The sequence below is a fragment of the Peromyscus californicus genome, unplaced genomic scaffold (genome assembly GCF_007827085.1).
Source record: "Peromyscus californicus insignis strain IS unplaced genomic scaffold, ASM782708v3 Scaffold_23__1_contigs__length_62951481, whole genome shotgun sequence".
Taxonomy (NCBI): Eukaryota; Metazoa; Chordata; class Mammalia; order Rodentia; family Cricetidae; genus Peromyscus; species Peromyscus californicus.
In genome coordinates this window covers 61,631,382-61,649,307 of record NW_026294534.1, presented here as the reverse complement: position 1 = coordinate 61,649,307, position 17,926 = coordinate 61,631,382, and the positions used below count along the sequence as shown (strand labels likewise).

At 55.1% G+C, this 17,926-nt stretch overlaps 1 protein-coding gene across 2 annotated transcripts; it reads left to right on the top strand.

Annotated features, from left to right (window-relative positions):
- Positions 1-7,316: 7,316 nt before the first annotated feature.
- On the top strand, positions 7,317-17,834 carry Homer3 (homer scaffold protein 3). Of its 2 annotated transcripts, none has more exons than XM_052752658.1 (10): positions 7,317-7,681; positions 9,856-9,937; positions 10,026-10,182; positions 10,661-10,792; positions 14,228-14,335; positions 14,926-15,047; positions 15,562-15,718; positions 15,863-15,973; positions 16,061-16,147; positions 17,463-17,834. In XM_052752658.1, exons 2-10 carry the CDS (start codon positions 9,924-9,926, stop codon positions 17,652-17,654), a joined length of 1,080 nt encoding a protein of 359 aa, XP_052608618.1. In that variant the 5' UTR covers positions 7,317-7,681; positions 9,856-9,923; the 3' UTR covers positions 17,655-17,834. The 2 variants fall into 2 exon arrangements, with proteins under 2 accessions (XP_052608618.1, XP_052608619.1); XM_052752659.1 differs by lacking the exon at positions 7,317-7,681 and adding an exon at positions 7,985-8,099.
- Positions 17,835-17,926: the final 92 nt, after the last annotated feature.

The window sequence follows — 17,926 nt, the reverse complement described above, 5'->3', positions numbered from 1 at the left end:
CTGCCAAGCACCTAGCCAGATCTCAGAGGATGAGTCAAACCCAGGCCCCTGGCGATGACAGGTGTCTCCTTGTGCAAACAGTAGGCACCTAATGTGGGGATCACTTTTCTCCTCCCTTCAGTGGTCCTGCTGCCGCCATGCAGGGACCGGCACCCTCAGGCTGGGGTGCCCTTCTGCTCCCGGAAACAGGTGTTTTTCCTGCTCCTGTGGCTGGGACTGAGTGATAAGACCCAAGGGTCTCTTGGAGAGAGGAAGACAGGGACAGGAAGAGAGCTCCAGGGATGGACTTCCTTCCCCGGGTGGGAGGGAAGTGAGCTCAGGGCTCATCCCTGAAGAGGACAGCACAGAGGGTCAGCCCTCATCTTCTGCCCCAGGCCTTGGGCTGCTCCATCCCCAGCTGTGGAAACAAAAAAGGAAGGAAGCAGGGTGTGGTGGGCGCTGTCACCCCACTCAGGAATGGCGGAGGCAGGAGGATCAATTCTCAGCCAGCCTGGGCTACATGAGACCCTGTCTCCAAACAATCTCCAAAGAAAGGGGCGTGAAGCATCTTCCTTGGGCATGTGCTGTGCCTGAGGATTCTGAGCTGAACATGGAAAGGTAGATGGGCCTCCTCTTCTGCTCAGGGGCCTTCAAGGGCTCCCCAGGGCCTCCTGGACCGTATGGTTTTCAGTCACTCACTCTGATGTGGCCAAACAATGTCCTCAGCTCCTGTGTCTGAGCACTTCCCACCTCAGGACTGTGGCCCTTGCACTGGCCTGCACACACACACACACACCATACAGACACACATCCACATCATACACACATAGACACCATACAGATGCACACATACACACACACATAATACAGATGTACACACACACCATACAGTCTTTCCACACACATCATATAGATGTACACACACACACACACACCATACAGATGTACACACACCATAGACACCCACACACCATACAGATGTACACACACACACACACCATACAGATGTACACACACACACACACCATACAGATGTACACACACACACACACACCATACAGATGTACACACACCATAGACACCCACACACCATACAGATGTACACACACACACACACACCATACAGATGTACACACACCATAGACACCCACACACCATACAGATGTACACACACACACCCCACACACACCATACAGATGTACACACACACACACACACCATACAGATGTACACACACACACACACACCATACAGATGTACACACACACACACACACACACACATACCATACAGATGTACACACACCCCACATACACCATACAGATGCACACATACACACACACATAATACAGATGTACACACACACCATAGACACCCACACACACCATACAGATGTACACACACACACACACACCATACAGATGTACACACACATCCCACACACACCATACAGATGTACACACACCCCACACACACACACACACCATACAGATGTACACACACCCCACATACACCATACAGATGTACACACACACATCCCACACACATACCATACAGACGTACACACACACACCCCACACACCATACAGACACCCGCACACACCATACAGATGTACACACACCCCAAACACACACACCATACAGATGTACACACACATCCCACACACACACCATACAGACACCTGCACACACACCATACAGATGTACACACACACATCCCACACACACCATACAGATGTACACACACACACCCCACACACACACACCATACAGACACCCGCACACGCACCATACAGATGTACACACACACACACACACACTCCACACACACTTCTTTCTTCCCCTCCTCTTCATTTTCCTTTTTCCTCTTTCTCCCTTGGTGGCCAACTTCAGCCATGCCTGGTGGCGCACACTGTCATCCGTGTGCCTGAGACAGGAGGCTGAGACAGGAGGATCACGAGTTGCGGGCGGCCTGGCTGCAGACTGAGACTTTCACAAACACCAACCATGGGAGCCAGCCACAACAACCAACCGTCAGGAGAGGTGGCTGAGGGCCGGGCGCTGGGGCGCTGGGGACACTCCGTGGGGGACGTGGCTTGGGGCGGTCTTCTAGTCTTGCTTGGACCACAAACAGCTTAGTCCCCTCTTTGAGGCCCGGGGAAACCTTGGAACATTCTGGAGCAGAAGAACTGGAAGAGGGGTCCCCTGGGAGCGGCTGGTCCGAGGAAGCCCCTGCAGACTACCGGGTCACCAGCCCTGCTTGGGGCCAAGGAGGAGCTGGGCCGGCCGGCCTCCCTCCGCAGACTGGAGCAGGAGGCTGCGCCGCTGAGTCACCAGGCTGCTGGGGGAACATTCGGCGCCCAGAGGCCCCGCGTGGGCTGCCACGCAAAGGAACGCAGCCCCGGAGCCCCTCCAAGCCGCCTTCCCCACTCGCTGTTCCCACAGCTGCTCCGCAGAAGGATCGTGGGAGGTGGGAGGCAGGCGAGAGCAGAGGCAAGGCCAGCAGCCCCCGGGTTCCAGCAAGGTGCAGCCTCTGTGTATCTGGGGACTCTGTCCAGAGTAGAGAAACTGAGGCTCTGGGAAAGGCAGGGTCTGTTCTCATTCTCCACATCCAGAGTTGAAATCCTGCCTCCCTCTTTCTCTGCTCTAAATTCTCCCATGACTCCCCAGCACCCTCAGAACAAACCCACACACACCCCCTCCCCGTGTTCCCCAAGACCCTGCTCAGCTCCTGCAACTTCACCTGAGGGTTCACCCCCACCTCATGGTTCCCTGGGCTTATTCACCTCTGGCCACCCCAGCTTCCACATTGGTCTTTTAGTAAAACCAGTCCGTCCGTTCCTCAGGACCTTTGCACGTGCTGTGTTCCCTCTGCTCCTAGTCCATCTCTCAAAGAGACAATTTTAGAAATCATGGATGGTCATGCGGAGAGCTACCTGGGAGTCAGGATTCGAACCCAGGTCCATCTGAGACTCTTACCTTTCCAAAGTACCCTGCAAGGCAATGTCATAGTTTGGGTTTGGTTTAATTATTTTATTTTATTTTATTTTTTATTTTTTGGGTGGGTTTCGAGACAGGGTTTCTCTCTGTAGCTTTGGAGCCTGTCCTGGAACTCACTCTGTAGACCAGGCTGGCCTAGAACTCAGAGATATGCCTTCCTCTGCCTCCCGAGTCCTGGGATTAAAGACTTGTGCCACCACTGCCCGGCTATTTATTTTCAGGATATCTCTATGTAGCTCAGACTGGCCCTGAATTCACAGCAATCCCCCTGCCTCAGCCTCATGAGTGCTAGGATGAGGGTTGTGAACAAGGCCACGTTTGAAGTTCTCTTTCAGGTCCACTGCCCAATGAAGCTGGCTGACCCCCAGATTCTGAAGTTGCCTTGCCTAGGTGCCAAAGACCCTTGGGGCCCCTCCTTCCCAAGCTCCTCCTCCCATTCCTGCTCCCTAGAGTCCCTCCCAATGTGGCCACAATTCCTCGGCCCACTTTCTGCCCTTCACAGGCCTGGATGCTGGAGCCTACAAGGAGTATTAGCCAAAAATAATCCTTCGACCTACCTCCTGAAAATGGGCCAGCCCCACCCGGCCACCTGGCAGCCAGGAGGCAATTAGCGCACGTGGTAAATGAGGGTAATTAGATCTGCGGGAACTCACTGCCACCCAGATCCCAGCACCATCCCCTGCTCTGCTGCACAGCAGGGCAGCCCCTTGTGCCAACACGTGAGCAACCTGAGTTCCACTGCTTCCAGGATCCTCTCACCAACCAAAATTTTCCTGGGAGAGAAACCCAGGTCTGCAAAATCACCAACACGCTCCACCTTCTCCTTGCCCCCAGGGCCCACCATGTGCTACTGAGGCACACTCAGACCGAGGGAGTCAGGAACTGGACACAAACACGTTCAGTCTCCTGGGGTCAGACCTGAGACAGATGAGAAAGGACTCCTTGGAAAAGAGGGTGTTGGAGGTAGACTTCTGAGGAATGGAGAGGGGACGGCTGAGGACGGCTAGAGGGGGCTGCCTGAGGGGAGGGGAGTTGGTGAGGATCACACCACGTTGGACCCTTTTTTTTTTTTTTTTTTAATGTGATACAGAGTCTCACTATGCAGTTTTGACTATTCTGGAACCATGTAGTCCAGGCTGGCCTCAAACTCACAGAGATCCCCCTGCCTCTGCCTCCTGAGTGCTGAGATTAAAGGTATATGCCACTGCCACCCAGCTAAGAAATTATTTTTATTTAAAAAATTAATTAAGACCAGGCAGTGGTGCCTTTAATCTCAGCACTCAGGAAGCAGAGGCAGGTGGCCAGTTCGAGGCCAGCCTGGTCTACAGAGCAAGTCTGGGGTCAGGAGACCCGTTTTCTGGGAAGGGATCTGTGCCTGGTTGGGCTTGTTCTAGGTGCTGGGACAAGCCTGGTAAGAGGGAAAGGTGACCAAGCCACACATTAAATGTGCTGGAGGCCGGACAGGAGCTGGGGAGAGGTACTGAACCCCCAGAAAGAGACAGTTTTGCTCTGGCCCAGCGGTTGGGTTAGACATAACTAAACTGAGAGAGCGTGCCTGGAAGCCACTGCTCACATGTTACCTCAGTGCTCAGTGAGCTGACCTGGCCCCTGCTTGGTTTCTCCTGTGGACAGGAGGCTCATTCCTTCACTGTTCCTCAGCCACAAGGACAGGAGCCACACTCAGTCAAGTAAGGACATCTGAGATCCTTCGAAGAGAGTCCTTAGGGTTCCCTACAGCCTGTCACTCAGGGGACAGAAGGCTGTGGGTGCTGCCTGGGTTCTCCATCCCCTCACCTTGCCTCAGTCCATTGTCCAAGTGAGAAAGAAAACCCTGCCACATGGAGGAAGCCACACCCCTGGGCTTGCTCCAGGCTAGCCCTGTTCTAGCCCCAGCTAAGAGGCCAATACCAGGTTCAGGTGAGGAACCCTTGTTTGTTTTTGAGACAGGGTCTCTTTGAAGACCTGGAACTTGCTGTGTAGACCTTGCTGGCCTTGAACAAACAGAGATCCACCTGCCTCTGCTTCCTGATTGTCCGTCTCTGTTTTTGAGAAGTGTCTTACGTAGCCCAGGCTGCCTTTGAACTCACATTGTAGCTGAGGACGATCTTGATCTCCTCCCATCTCCACCTTCCTCCTGGGAAGACAGACACCTACCATGCCTGGTTTCGGGAGAACTCTCAACTCTCAAATTCTTTCTTGTGCCCACACATAGTACAAAGCCTGCCTGGGCCCTCAGCCACTGCACCCAACCCCCTCTGCCGAATAACCACATGTCTCGGTTCTGCAACCAGCCAGCCAGTGCCTGACAGACCAGCAGGGACTTCCAGCCTGTTGCCCCAAACTCAGATACTTAAAAAAAAAAAAAAAAAAAAAAAAAGGTCGTTGGTAATAAGGAAAAAGTCACTCTGAACACAGCAGACGGTATTTTCTTTGTTCCCAGTGTTCACACGTTCTGTGGCTCCGGGCCTGAGAAAGAAGAAGCCAAATCCTTCGCCTGTACATACGCCTCTCGATGTGAGAGCAGTCGGAGGGGCCTGTTTCCTCCAGCTGGGAATGAGTTGTGTCAAGGAGTCTGGGGGCTCAGGGAGGGGTCACCACCACTGCCTGTGACTCAGAAATAAATGGAAATATATCCACATGTACTAAATATATCCAGAGCATCAGTGGCCAGCGGGCCAGGGAGAGGCTAGGAGCCCCATACGCTCCCAGTTTGGGCTGTTGAGGCTTTGGGGAGGGCAAGGAATGACAGAGACCCCTGGAGAGGGCATTCCTGGGAGGACAGAGAAGGAGACTCACCTCCTGGCCAGAGAATGTCCCCCCTGAGAGTTAGCAGCTTGCTCAGATGCCCATACCAGGGAGCAGACACAGAGGCCTTGAGACGAGGAAGAATGTCTGACATAGGAATTTCAAAGCCAAGAGCTCCAGGGAATCACAAGCTGTCCACTTGTCCCCAGAGCACTGAAGCCCTTGCAGAACTTTCTAGAAAAGGGCAGAAGGGGATTTGCAAGGGGGACCTTCACAGGGCTGGGGACCTACAGGCAGATAGGGTTCCCTAAAGGACCCTTGGCTGGCTGCTGTGGGCAGACAGGCTCCCAGGGCCAAGTGGCAGGTCAGCCTACAGAGCTGCAGGGGGCTGGCCCATTCCACGGGAAGAGGACATTAATGTCCCCAACACTTGGGTCCTGAGACCCTAAAACGATTAAAAACCCAGTTACTCCCAGCAATTTTTTTTTTCAATCAAGGTCTCACTATGCAGCCCTGGATGGCCTAGAATTCACTGTGTAGTCCAGGTGAGCCTAGAATTCAGAGATCTGCCTGCCTGTTCCGCTCAAATGCTGGGATTAAAGGTGTGCACCACTCTGACCAACCGATGGTGCTGGGATGGAGGCCAGGGCTCCATGGAAGCTTGGCAAGGGGGCTACTCCCTGAGTGGCAGCCCCACCCCCTCCTGCATTTGGGGGGCTGGGTGCAAGTTGTTTTCCTGCCTCAGTTGCTAAGGGTCCGGGAAATTTTTATCTTTCCGTTTTGAGGGACAAGGTCTCAGTGTGTGACGCAGCCTGGTCTCAGTAAGGCAGTCCTGCCCCAGGCCCCGGGTGCTGGAATGTCACAATGAGACATCCAGCTAGGCCTGGACCCTGCTTCCAGACTCTGGCAATTGAGCCCCTACTGTATGCAGCCCACGAGCATCCACATGCTCTCCTCCTCAGCCTCACCGCCCAGCCCCACAGCGGCAGTGGCCAGACTCCAGTCAGCCAGGAAGCCACCTGAAGGCTCAGGGCCACCCTTGGCACGAGGCAGGAAGGCGAGGGGTCATTGTCCACCCGTTTTCCGTCTCTCTGGCTCATCCAGGATGTCTGCTTCTGTCCACACACCCTAGCCCACTACACCAACACCCACCCTGTCCTCTCAGCCCATCACCCTGGGCTCGGCCCCACGGCCCTTGCAGACAGCCTCTCCCGCGCCCTTCCTCCTCCACCCCTTTTCCCACCCCTGCTACCTTCTGCCTCTTCCCTGGTATCCCAGAAGCTCCGCCTTATCTTCGGCCCCTGCCTCTAATCCCTTCTGTTCCAACCCCCTGACTCCATGGGTCCCTCCCCTTCTTCCAAAGGCCCAGCCCTCCCTATGACTTCTGCTCCCTCCCACAGGGCTCCCCCGCTTCGGTCCCCCCTCCTGGACCTTGACTTTCCGGCCCCTCCCTCTCTCCCCTACCCGCCTCAGCCCTCCTTGTCAGTCCCCTCCCTCACTTTGCCTTGCCTTCCCGACTCCCTCCCAACCCCACCCTCCCTCCCTTGACCATCTCACCCGCCTCCTTCTTCCTTCTGTTTCCTCCCTCTGCCCCCCCAGGAGTCCCTCCTCCTGACCTCCTGGTGCCCTCCCCTTCCTCTGCCCCTTCACCCCGCCCCATTCCCCTCTTTCCCCTCTGCTCTGTTCCCCAGCTGTTCTTGTCCCCGCCCCCAGCCCCTCGGCAGACTCCCGCTGGAGCTCCCCTCCCCCCAAGTCCGCCCTCCCCTTCTTCCTTCTCCGGGTCGCCTCCCCCCTCCCCGCCCTCACTCGCTAGCCGGCAGGGGGCGCTGGGCAGAGGCGGGGCGGCGCGGGGACTGGCCGCGATGGGACCGGAGGCGGCGCAGACAAAGGCGCGGGCGGCGCGGGGCGCGCGGAGGGCGCGGGCCGAAGGCAGCGGCGGCGGCGGCGGCGACGCGGGGTGAGCCGGGCGGGGGGACCCCAGCTCCCGAGACGCGATCGGAGCGCGGGGGGCTTAGGGGGCACGGGGGGCGCAGACGGTTCCCAAAGTTGCAGACTGTGCGGCCGGGGCGGGGTGCTGTGGGTTGCAGGCTGAGGGGCTGGGGTCCTGGGGTGAGGGCTGGGGTCCTGGGGCGCGAAGCGCAGCTGCACTGGGTCCCCCAGCCCCGGGTCCGGGTGTTGGAGGCGCCGGATCGCGAGGCTCCGCTGCTTGGAAAGTTGCTGATCGGCGGCTCCCGGAGTTGGGGCGCACGGGCTGTCCCGGCGCGGGTGGGGACCGGTCCCAAGTGGGATTCGGGTGCGAGGCTTCTGGAAGGAGCCCCGCCGCGCAATCGTGATCCCCTGCCCTGCGCCGCCGCTCCGAGGCGCGTGACTACTTGGTGAGTAACTTTTCCCGATCTCAGCAAGTCCGGGCAGGAGAGGCCGGACCGGAAGGGCCTGGGTTCGGGGACTCCTTTTCCCCAATCTCCGCCAGTCCTAATCGCGTCCCCGACTCGAGTCGAGTCGCTCCTCCCCGGCGTGGGGGCTCCGGTTTCAGACCCGATGACTGCGACAGCAGCTGCCCAGGACAGCATGGGGGGGCTGACCTCAGGAGCCTGGTCCTGTTCTCCCGCATCCGCAGTACCCTCCTCCAGTCCCTTCGGATGCAGATGTGGGGATTCAGGAGGGTACCCAAAACTCCCGGGTGATGGGTACAGACACCCACAGGAGGCTGGGCAGCCCCCTTCTCCAAGTCTTGTTCCCTGCTCACGTGGTGGGAACTGGGATGAGCCGCTTGTCAACTGTGGGGGTGCGCGTGCATTGCGTGTGTGTGTGTGTGTGTGTGTGTGTGTGTGTGTGTGTGTGCGCGCGCGCGCGCGCGCGCGCGTGCGTGTTAAGGTCCCAGGTTAGCCTCAGAGTCTCAACAATCTTGCCTCATCCTCCCCAGTGCTGGAATGACAGACATGTGCCACCATGCCAAACTTTTGTTTTGTCCTTTTTATATATATATATAAAAAAAAGTTTATTTAACGTATATGAGTGACCTGTCTTCAGGGACACCAGAAGAGGGAATCAGATCCCATTATAGATGGTTGTGAGCATGTGGTTGCTGGGAATTGAACTCAGGACCTCTGGAAGAGCAGCCAGTGCTCTTAACCACTGAGCCATCTCTCCAGCCCCTTGTTTTGTCCTTTTAAATAGGCTAGGGCTCCCTGGAGACTCGACTTGGACTCCAAGGTGTAGCCTTGCCTTCGAGGTGTGTGCTAAGCAGTCCTTTTGTGGAAGCAGAGAGGTCCTGAGTTCTCTGCCCTCAGGTGTGTGCTAAGTGGTCCTTTTGTGGGAGCAGAGAGGTCCTGAGTTCCCTGCCCTCGGGGTGTGTGCTAAGTGGTCCTTTTGTGGGAGCCGAGTCCTGAGTTCCCTATTAGGCCCCGGAAGCATTCCACTTTTGTTCTCTGACATGGGGATCTGGCGAAGATATCCCAGGTGGCCTTGAACTCCTTGGCCTTCTGAGTAGATGGGACCGCTGGTTCTCACCACTGATCCAGCTTTGTCCCACTTTTTGTTGCAAGGCCTTCTGCGGGGCTGCTGGATGGGAGGGGGTGGATAAGATGTCCCACTCACTTGATCTTGGCCTCATGCCCAGTTCCTGTGGGAAGACACTTTCCCCATGGCTGGTAACCTGGAGTGTGAGTGTGACTTTGGCATGCCAAGGACCACTTGGCTGTTCTTGGGCAATGTGGTAGTGCTCTGTCACCTCTCTGATGGCACTAGAGCCCTAGAGACCCCTCAGCCCGGGTGTGGGGGCTTCTCCTCAAACGGAGACAAGCAGGGTCTGTGGGCTGGGGTACAGCTCCATTGGTGGAGGGCTCACCTGGCACACAGGAAGCTCTGAGCTCCACCCCCAGCACCATGTGAACTGAGCATGATGGTGCATGCCTGTCACCCCAGCACTTGGGAAGCAGAGGCCAGAGGATCAGGACTTCAAGTTCATTCTTGGCTACATAGTGATTTCAAGGCCAGCCTGGGCCGAGACTGGTGTGGCTGTAGGACATGCTACTGTCCCTTTCCTTCCTTGCTGCTCTTGTGGAGGAAGTCGCCTGGATGACCCGCTTCAGCACCCCCGGATCCTTGCTCTCAAGCCCTTTCTCTCCCCAGAGACCAAACGAGTGGTTCCTGTCACCTCTCTGGGTACCCCTTAGACTCCATCCCGCCCAGCCTGACCAATGTCCACAGCCAGGTGAGCGCCCACCCACTCTGGTCGGGTCTAGCCCTCTGGGTGGCCAGCCTCCTGAAGAGAACAGCCCCCCTGTTCTGTGCCCCTGCAGGGAACAGCCAATCTTCAGCACCCGTGCACACGTGTTCCAGATCGACCCCACTACCAAGAGGAACTGGATCCCAGCCGGCAAGCACGCACTTACTGTGTCCTATTTCTACGATGCCACCCGAAATGTGTACCGCATCATCAGCATCGGGGGTGCCAAGGTCTGGGCGGGGACCTGGGGGCAGGTGTTGGCACCAGGATGTGAAGCCACAGGCCATGCTGGGTGACTTGTGAAATGGGGATCAGTGAGTCTCTCTGGGACCTAGCTTCTTCCAGAAATAGCTCAGGCTGGGATCTCAGAGAGGGGCTAATCTGTTCAGACCTTCATCATTATTGTCAAGATAGGGGTACTAGACCTCAGTGGGCCAAGAATGCTATACTAGCCTCTCACTGGGATATCCTAGGCAGGGGCTCCACTCATAAGCCATGCCTCAGGGGGATTCTGGGTAGGGATCTACTACTGAGACAGGTGCCTAGAATTATTTTTTTAATCCACTATGTAGTCTAAGGCTGGACCTAAACTTTGATACTCCTCCTCAGGCTGCGGGCTGGCGGGCTGGCGGGCTGGCGGGCTGGCGGGCTGGCGGGATGATCACTGTCATTCCTGCAGATCTTAAATCTTGCTCTCCCCACCCCCAGGCTATCATCAACAGCACAGTCACCCCCAACATGACCTTCACCAAAACCTCTCAGAAGTTCGGGCAGTGGGCAGACAGTCGAGCCAACACTGTGTATGGCCTAGGCTTTGCCTCTGAACAGCAGCTGACCCAGGTGGGCAGGGGCACGGGCAGTGATTGGCATCTGCGGTCCTTGGGGTGGGTTCACAGACAGTAAGACCCCTTGAGTGCCCTGGGTAGTGTGGTCCTTTGCCACCTTACTCCAACTTTGCACACTCCTTGTGCCTCTTAAGGGCATCGAATGGAAGCCTGGACTGGGCACACCCCTGCCCAGCAGCGCCTCTCTCCAGTTCTGCCATGGGTCCATTCTTTTTTCCAGACTTATTTTTGTTTATGTGTCTGTGTGTATTTGTGTGTGCTGGTGCCTGCAAGAGGTAAGGAGATGGCATTAGATTCCCTGGAGCTGGAGTTACAGGAAGTTGTTGAGGTGTCCGATACAGCTGATGGGAACTGAACTGTCTTTTGGAAGCACTCTTAATTGCTGAGCCATCTTTAACCCCCTCAATTTTGTTTTATTTTGTTTGGTTTGGTTTGGTTTTTGTTTTTTGGTTTTCTGAGACAGGGTTTCTCTGTGTAGTTTTGGTGCCTGTCCTGGATCTCAATCTATAGACCAGGCTGGCCTCAAACTCACAGAGATCCGTCTGCCTCTGCCTCCTGAGTGCTGGGATTAAAGGCGTGCGCCACCACCACCCTGGCCCTGCCTCAATTTTTTTAAGAAAAAAAAAATTATTACTTTTTTTTAAGATTTATTTATTTATTTTGTATACAGTGTTCTGCCAGCATGTATGCCTACAGGCCAGAAGAGGGCACCAGATCTCACTACAGATGGTTGTGAGCCACCATGTGGTTGCTGGGAATTGAACTCAGGACCTCTGGAAGAGCAGCCAGTGCTCTTAACTGTTGAGCCATGTCTCCAGCCCAAATTGTTACTTTTTTATTTGCTTTGGGTGTGAATGTGTGGGCACACCTACAGAGGGCAGATAAAAACATCAGGAATCAGTTCCCTTCACCCACCGTGTGGGTTCTGGAACGATCTGCAGGCTTGGCAGCAAGCACCTTTGTGGTCACTGAACCATATTGATTTTTTTGTTTATGTTTTGGTTTTTTTGGTTTTGGGTTTTTTTGAGACGCAACAGCCCTGGCTGTCCTGGAACTCACTCTGTAGACCAGGCTGATCTTGAACTGATGGAGATCTGCTGCCTCTGCCTCCTGAGTGCTGGGGCTAAAGATGAGTACCACCACCACCTGGCCCATGAGCCATACTGCAACCTCGAATTTTGTTTTGTTTTGTTGTTTGTTTTTTGAGTCAGGGTTACCTCCATGTATCCCTGCCTGTCCTGGAACTCGCTCTGTAGACCAGGCTGGCCTTGAACTCAGAGATCCACCTGTCTCTGCCTCCCAAGCTCCGAGATTAAAGGTGTGTGCCACCATAACTAAACTTTTTTGAGTTTTATGGCAAGGTCTCACTCTGTAGCCCAAGCTGTCCTTAAACTCTCAGCCATCTTTCTGCCTCTAGAGTGCTGGGATCTCGGGTGTGTACCACCACACCGGCCTTGTTTGTTTAGCGGCTCTCTGTCTCCAGCAATCCTTCCTCAGCCTTCTTAGTGGTGAGGATTAGTCCTGGGGCCTGGTTTAAAAACACTGGCTGCTCTTGCAGAGGACCCAGGTTCAGTTTGCAGCAGCCACATGGCAGCTCGTGACCATCTGTAACTCCAGTTCCGGAGAATTTGATAGTTGGCCTTCGGGGCACCAGGCACACATGTGGTGCCCAGATGTACATGCAGGAAAAACACTGATACACGTAAAATAAAATAAATATGTCTTTAAAAAATTATTTTCTTCCTTTATTTTTATTTTTTGTGGGTATTAGGGTCTCACTATATGTATGTAACCCTGGCTGGTCTGGAACTTGCTATGTAGACAAAGCTGGTCTCAAACTCACATTATAGCTAAGGCTAACCTTGAACTCCTAATCTGCCTGCCAGCACCTCTCACATGCTTAGACAACAGGAATGCACCACAGAGTGCAGTTTAAACATTATTAGGGGGTGGGAGATGTCTCGGTGGTTAGGAGCATTAGCTGCTCTTGCTCAGCACCCATATGGCAGCTCACAACCTTCTGTAACTCCATGGAGGGTAACTTGAGGCCTCTAGTTTGGGGGGGGGGGGGGCACTTACACATATGTACATATAATTAAAAGTAATAAAAATAAATTAAAAACAAAGTTTTCTTTTAAAGGTTTTTTATTACATTTATTATTTCTGTGTTGTGTGACTGTGTGTGCATGTGTGCTGTGGAAATCAAAGGACAGCCTGTGGGAGTCAGTTCCCTCCTGTGCATGTCCCTCAGACCAAACTTAGGTCATCAGGCTTGACACAAACTTAGGGAGCCAGATCACTAGCCTCACATTTTTTATAATTACCGGGCGGTGGTGGCGCACGCCTTTAATCCCAGCACTCAGGAGGCAGAGCCAGGCGGATCTCTGTGAGTTCAAAGCCAGCCTGCTCTGCAGAGCGAGATCCAGGACAGACACCAGAACTACACAGAGAAACTCTGTCTTGAAAGAAACCAAACTTTTTATAATTAATTAATTAATTATCTTTTCTTTTTGAGACAGGGTTTCTCTGTGTAGCCCTGGCTGTCCTGGAACTTGCTCTGTAGACCAGGTTGACCTCGAACTCACAGAGATCCACCTGCCTCCCGAGTGTTGGGATTAAAGGCGTGCGCCACCACAGCCTGGCTTTTTCTTTTTTAAGAAATGTATGTGTAGTTGTGTTTATGCATGTGTGTGGATGCCCCCAAGAGGCCAGCAGCGGGCACTGCATCCCCTGGAGTCACAGCAGTTGTGAGTTCGTTGCCTGAGGTAGTGTGTGACCTGTCACGGTTTCCCTGTGACAGGAGCCTTCCCTCCTAGACACTGAGTCATTGCTCAGGTCTGCACAGATTAGTTCTGATAAATGAAAATTAATTTAATTTAATTTTATGTGCATTGGTATTTTATTTGCATTCATGTCTGTGTGAGGGTGTCAGATCCCCTGGAACGGGGGTCACAGACAGTTGGAGCTGCCATGTGGTTGCTGGGAATTGAACCCGGGTCCTCTGGAAGACCAGCCTGTCTTCTTAACCATTGAGCCATCTCTCCAGCCCCTGTGGAAAGTATTTTAAAGTGAAAAGAAAATGCATTATCATAGCCCCAGAAGCAGCGTTAGTTGTCAGGTGACCCACTTAGGAGGAGGAGTGACAGGAGGCCCACTCTCACTGTGGATGCCCTTCCCTGTGCTGTCGATACTGGCAAGTGTGAAGGACAGATGGGCGCCAGCCTCAGGCTGTCCATCTAAGCCATCCTGACAGGAACAGGGAGTCCCTTTCCATGTGGCTCACAACCTTAATGTCACCTCTGTGGTACACCACACCCCCTCCATGTGTGGTCACAGGGTTAACCTTTTACAACCTCCCCCGAAGGCTCCAGGGTGACAGGACAGGTGATGAGGGAAATGCTTTCTGACTGTCCCCCTGCCTCACCCCCAGTTTGCTGAGAAGTTTCAGGAGGTGAAGGAAGCTGCCAGGCTGGCTCGGGAGAAATCTCAAGATGGTGGAGAATTCACTAGTCCTGCCCTGGCCCTGGCCTCCCACCAGGTAGGACTGCACTCCATGTCTACTGGGCCCCATGCCTACCACACTCCCGAGGCAGCTGTAATATGCTTCTCATGTCAGGGGTCATGGCATTGTGCTGGGGTCTAAGGCTAGCTGATGGCTTTACTACATTTATGCATGTGTGTGCACACACATGTGCATGTGCCTGGATGCACATGTGGAGGTCCAAGGACAATTTGTGGGAGTCAGTGGTGTCCTTTCAGCAGGGCATCAGGCTTGGTGACCACCTCCTTTACTGAGCCATCTCCACAGCCCATGCCTCAGTTTTAAGTGTGATGCTTGATGCCTTTGTACCCAGGGGAAAACTGTTAGTAGAGAACAGTTGAAAGTGTTCAGATCCCTGTTTGAGGGGTTAGTGAAGACTGGGGGGGGGGGGGTCCCCATCCAGGAGCCTGGGGAGCTATGGAGGGTGAGGAGGAGAGCCACACTGGGCTTCATGGGTCAGTTCGAACTCCCTGATCTTAATCAACACCCCAGTGACCCCAGTCCTGGACTCAATCAACCTTAGCTCCTACTGCGACCTTGACTGAGGCAAGCGCTCACCGTGACCCAGTCCCGCCTCCTATACACAGGTTCCCCCGAGCCCCTTGGTCAGCACCAACGGTCCGGGAGAGGAAAAGCTGTTCCGCAGCCAGAGTGCAGATGCCCCTGGCCCCACCGAGCGGGAGCGGCTGAAGAAGATGCTGTCAGAAGGGTGAGGGGTGGGGCTTTCAGGACAGGTGTGATGGGCAGAACCTGCTTGAAGCCATGATGGGCGTGGCTGGGGCCTAAGGGGTGTATTGGAACTACGACTGAGCTTTAGGGTGGCAGGCGTGATATTGCTGGGGGCAGTGCCTTGACTGGCACTAACGGGCACGGCTGGCACCAGGGGTGTGCCAGGGAATCCCCAGGACAGACCTTTAGGATGCAAGGGACTTGGTGTTGCTGGGGTCAGGGTCCTGACTGGGATTAAGGGGCATGGGTTTTGGAAGTAGGCTCTTGCTGTGTATCCCAGTCTGGCCTGGAACTCATTATGTAGCCTAGACTGACATCGATCTTAAGGGGATCCTCCTGTCTCAGTTCATGAGCTACAACTCCCTACTCCACATACCATGGTCTCCACTCCCCAGCTTAGTTCTGCTTTGGCCCTGCTCCTAGCCCAGGAGGTCCTTCACCAAATGCCACCCGCTCTTACCACGCACACCCCTAGCCTGGTGTCTTCCCCGCAGCTCCGTGGGTGAGGTCCAGTGGGAGGCCGAGTTCTTCGCACTCCAGGACAGCAACCAGAGGCTGGCAGGGGCCCTTCGCGAGGCCAACGCAGCCGCCGCGCAATGGAGGCAGCAGCTGGAGGCCCAGCGTGCAGAGGCTGAGCGCCTGCGGCAGCGGGTGAGGACCCCCACATCCCTTCTGCCCCGTGTCAGTCTCCAGAGAATTGTTTCTCACTGTAAAAAGACTTGAGACCATAAGAGCCTCACAGGGGTCATCAGGCCCTCCATGTCCCAGAAGGACCGCTGAGCTGTGTGTGTGCAGGTGGCGGAGCTGGAGGCCCAGGCGGCTGCAGAGCCGGTCCCGACGGGCGAGAAGGAGGCAACCAGCCAGTCCGTGGAGCAACTGGAGGCTCAGGTGCAGACCAAGGACCAGGTGAGCCAGGGGCAGGCTCCAGGGTCTTGCCCTTGTCTTCCTGGGACTCCAGGCCCTCTGAGCAGACCCAGGGCCCTTTCTCTCTAGGAGATCCAGACTTTGAAGAATCAGAGCTTGGGGACACGTGAAGCTCCTGACACCACTGAGCGGGAGGAGACACAGCAGAAGGTTCAGGTTGGCTGTGGGATGTGGCATGTGACCGTGGCCCCTGAGGTAGAATGGGTTCCGTCTGCCTGTGAGCAGGATGGTAATGCCTACCCAAAGTTATGAAGCCTTAGCACATATTAGCCTCATACCTAGTCCTCCCACACCTGAGCAGTCTGTGACCCAAGGGAGCTCTCAGAGACCTCACCCAAGAAAGTACCTGGAGTGAGTGTCCCCAAGATTCCTGGGGAGAAAGTTGGGGAGATGACTGCTGTCCTTGGGGATGGGTGGAGCTTGTGTAAAGGTCTAGAGGTCAGGACCCCAGAATTGGTGTACTGCCTGGGGGACAGTGAGAGGATCTGCAGGAAGATGGTGTGCGCGTGTGCACACACAGGTGCTCCCATGTGGATGCGGGCTCACGGACATGAGGCAGCCAGAGGCGGGGGCCCGTCTGCCGCTTCGTCTCGCCTCATCCTTTGAGACAATCTGTCACTGAGGGTGACGCTCAGATCATCTAGGCTGGGTGCTGAGGCAGAGCAGCAGGGATTTGCTCCCCTACCCTCGGGGTTACAGCAGCTAGCAAGCAGTACGTGGGGCACCGGATTTTACATGGGTGGAGGGACCGAAATTCAGGCCCCTCAGGTTAGAGCCAGGTACTTTACAATCTCTTTAGCTGTAGACTACTCACCTGGTTAAAAATGTTCCTATGTCTTTGATATTTTTCCTGAGTTTGCAACTGGAGGAGTCAGTTCCCTCCTTCCACCATGTGCACACTGGTGATTAAACTTTCATCTGGGTATTTTTGTTTTTGATGCTGTGTCTTTAGCTGCAGTTGGTCAGTAACTCACAGAGATCCACCTGCCTCTACCTCCCAGTGCTGGGATCACAGGTGTGTGCCACTACACTTGGCCCAGGTTTTAACATTTAATTGTGTGTATGTGTGTGGGTTAGTTACACTTGTGCAGATTCCCTCCAAGGTGTTGGATCCCCAAGGAGTCACATATGGTTGAGTCGCCCCATGTGGGTGCTTGGAAGCGAATCCAGGAAGTTCATACTCTTAAGCACTGAATCATGTCCCCAGCCTTTCATCTTGCTCTTAGAAACAGCCTGGGAAAGGCTTAGGTCGGCCAGTGTGCTCCAGGGAATCCTGTCTCCCAAGCACTGGAATGCTTAGCTTATGTGGCTGTTGGGCTCTGAACTCACATCGGGCACCTCAGACTTTAAGACTTTACTGTTACAGTCTTACTGTGTCCCAGCCTGTGGGAGCCATGGACCACACCCAGCAGGAAGGGCAACCAGAAGCGTCATAGTTTGCCCCACCCCACGCTCCTTTCTCCCCCTGTAGGATCTGGAAACACGGAATGCCGAACTGGAGCAGCAGCTGCGGGCAATGGAGTGCAGCCTGGAGGAGGCGCGGGCGGAACGCGAGCGCGCGCGGGCAGAGGTGGGCCGGGCCGCACAACTGCTGGACGTGCGGCTGTTCGAGCTGAGTGAGCTGCGCGAGGGCCTGGCGCGCCTGGCAGAGGCGGCGCCCTAGTTGGCCCCGTGGGTCTGTGACCCCAAGGTGCCCTGGCCGGGGACCAGGGCTGCCCCTGAGCTTTGCACTGTGTAGAGTTTCCTAGAATCCATGGGTGGCGCTGATACCCGGATTACATTTCTACGTGGCTGTACAAGTGCGTGGCGTTGCTGGCACCTGCTGTCGCTGGCTGCTGCCACCCTGCGTCCCAGGGATGCGAAGGAGGGCCTCAGTGGTCATCCCCATGGGGCAGCAGAGGCTTTGGGGACCAGAGACCCGCAGCCCTGCACCCA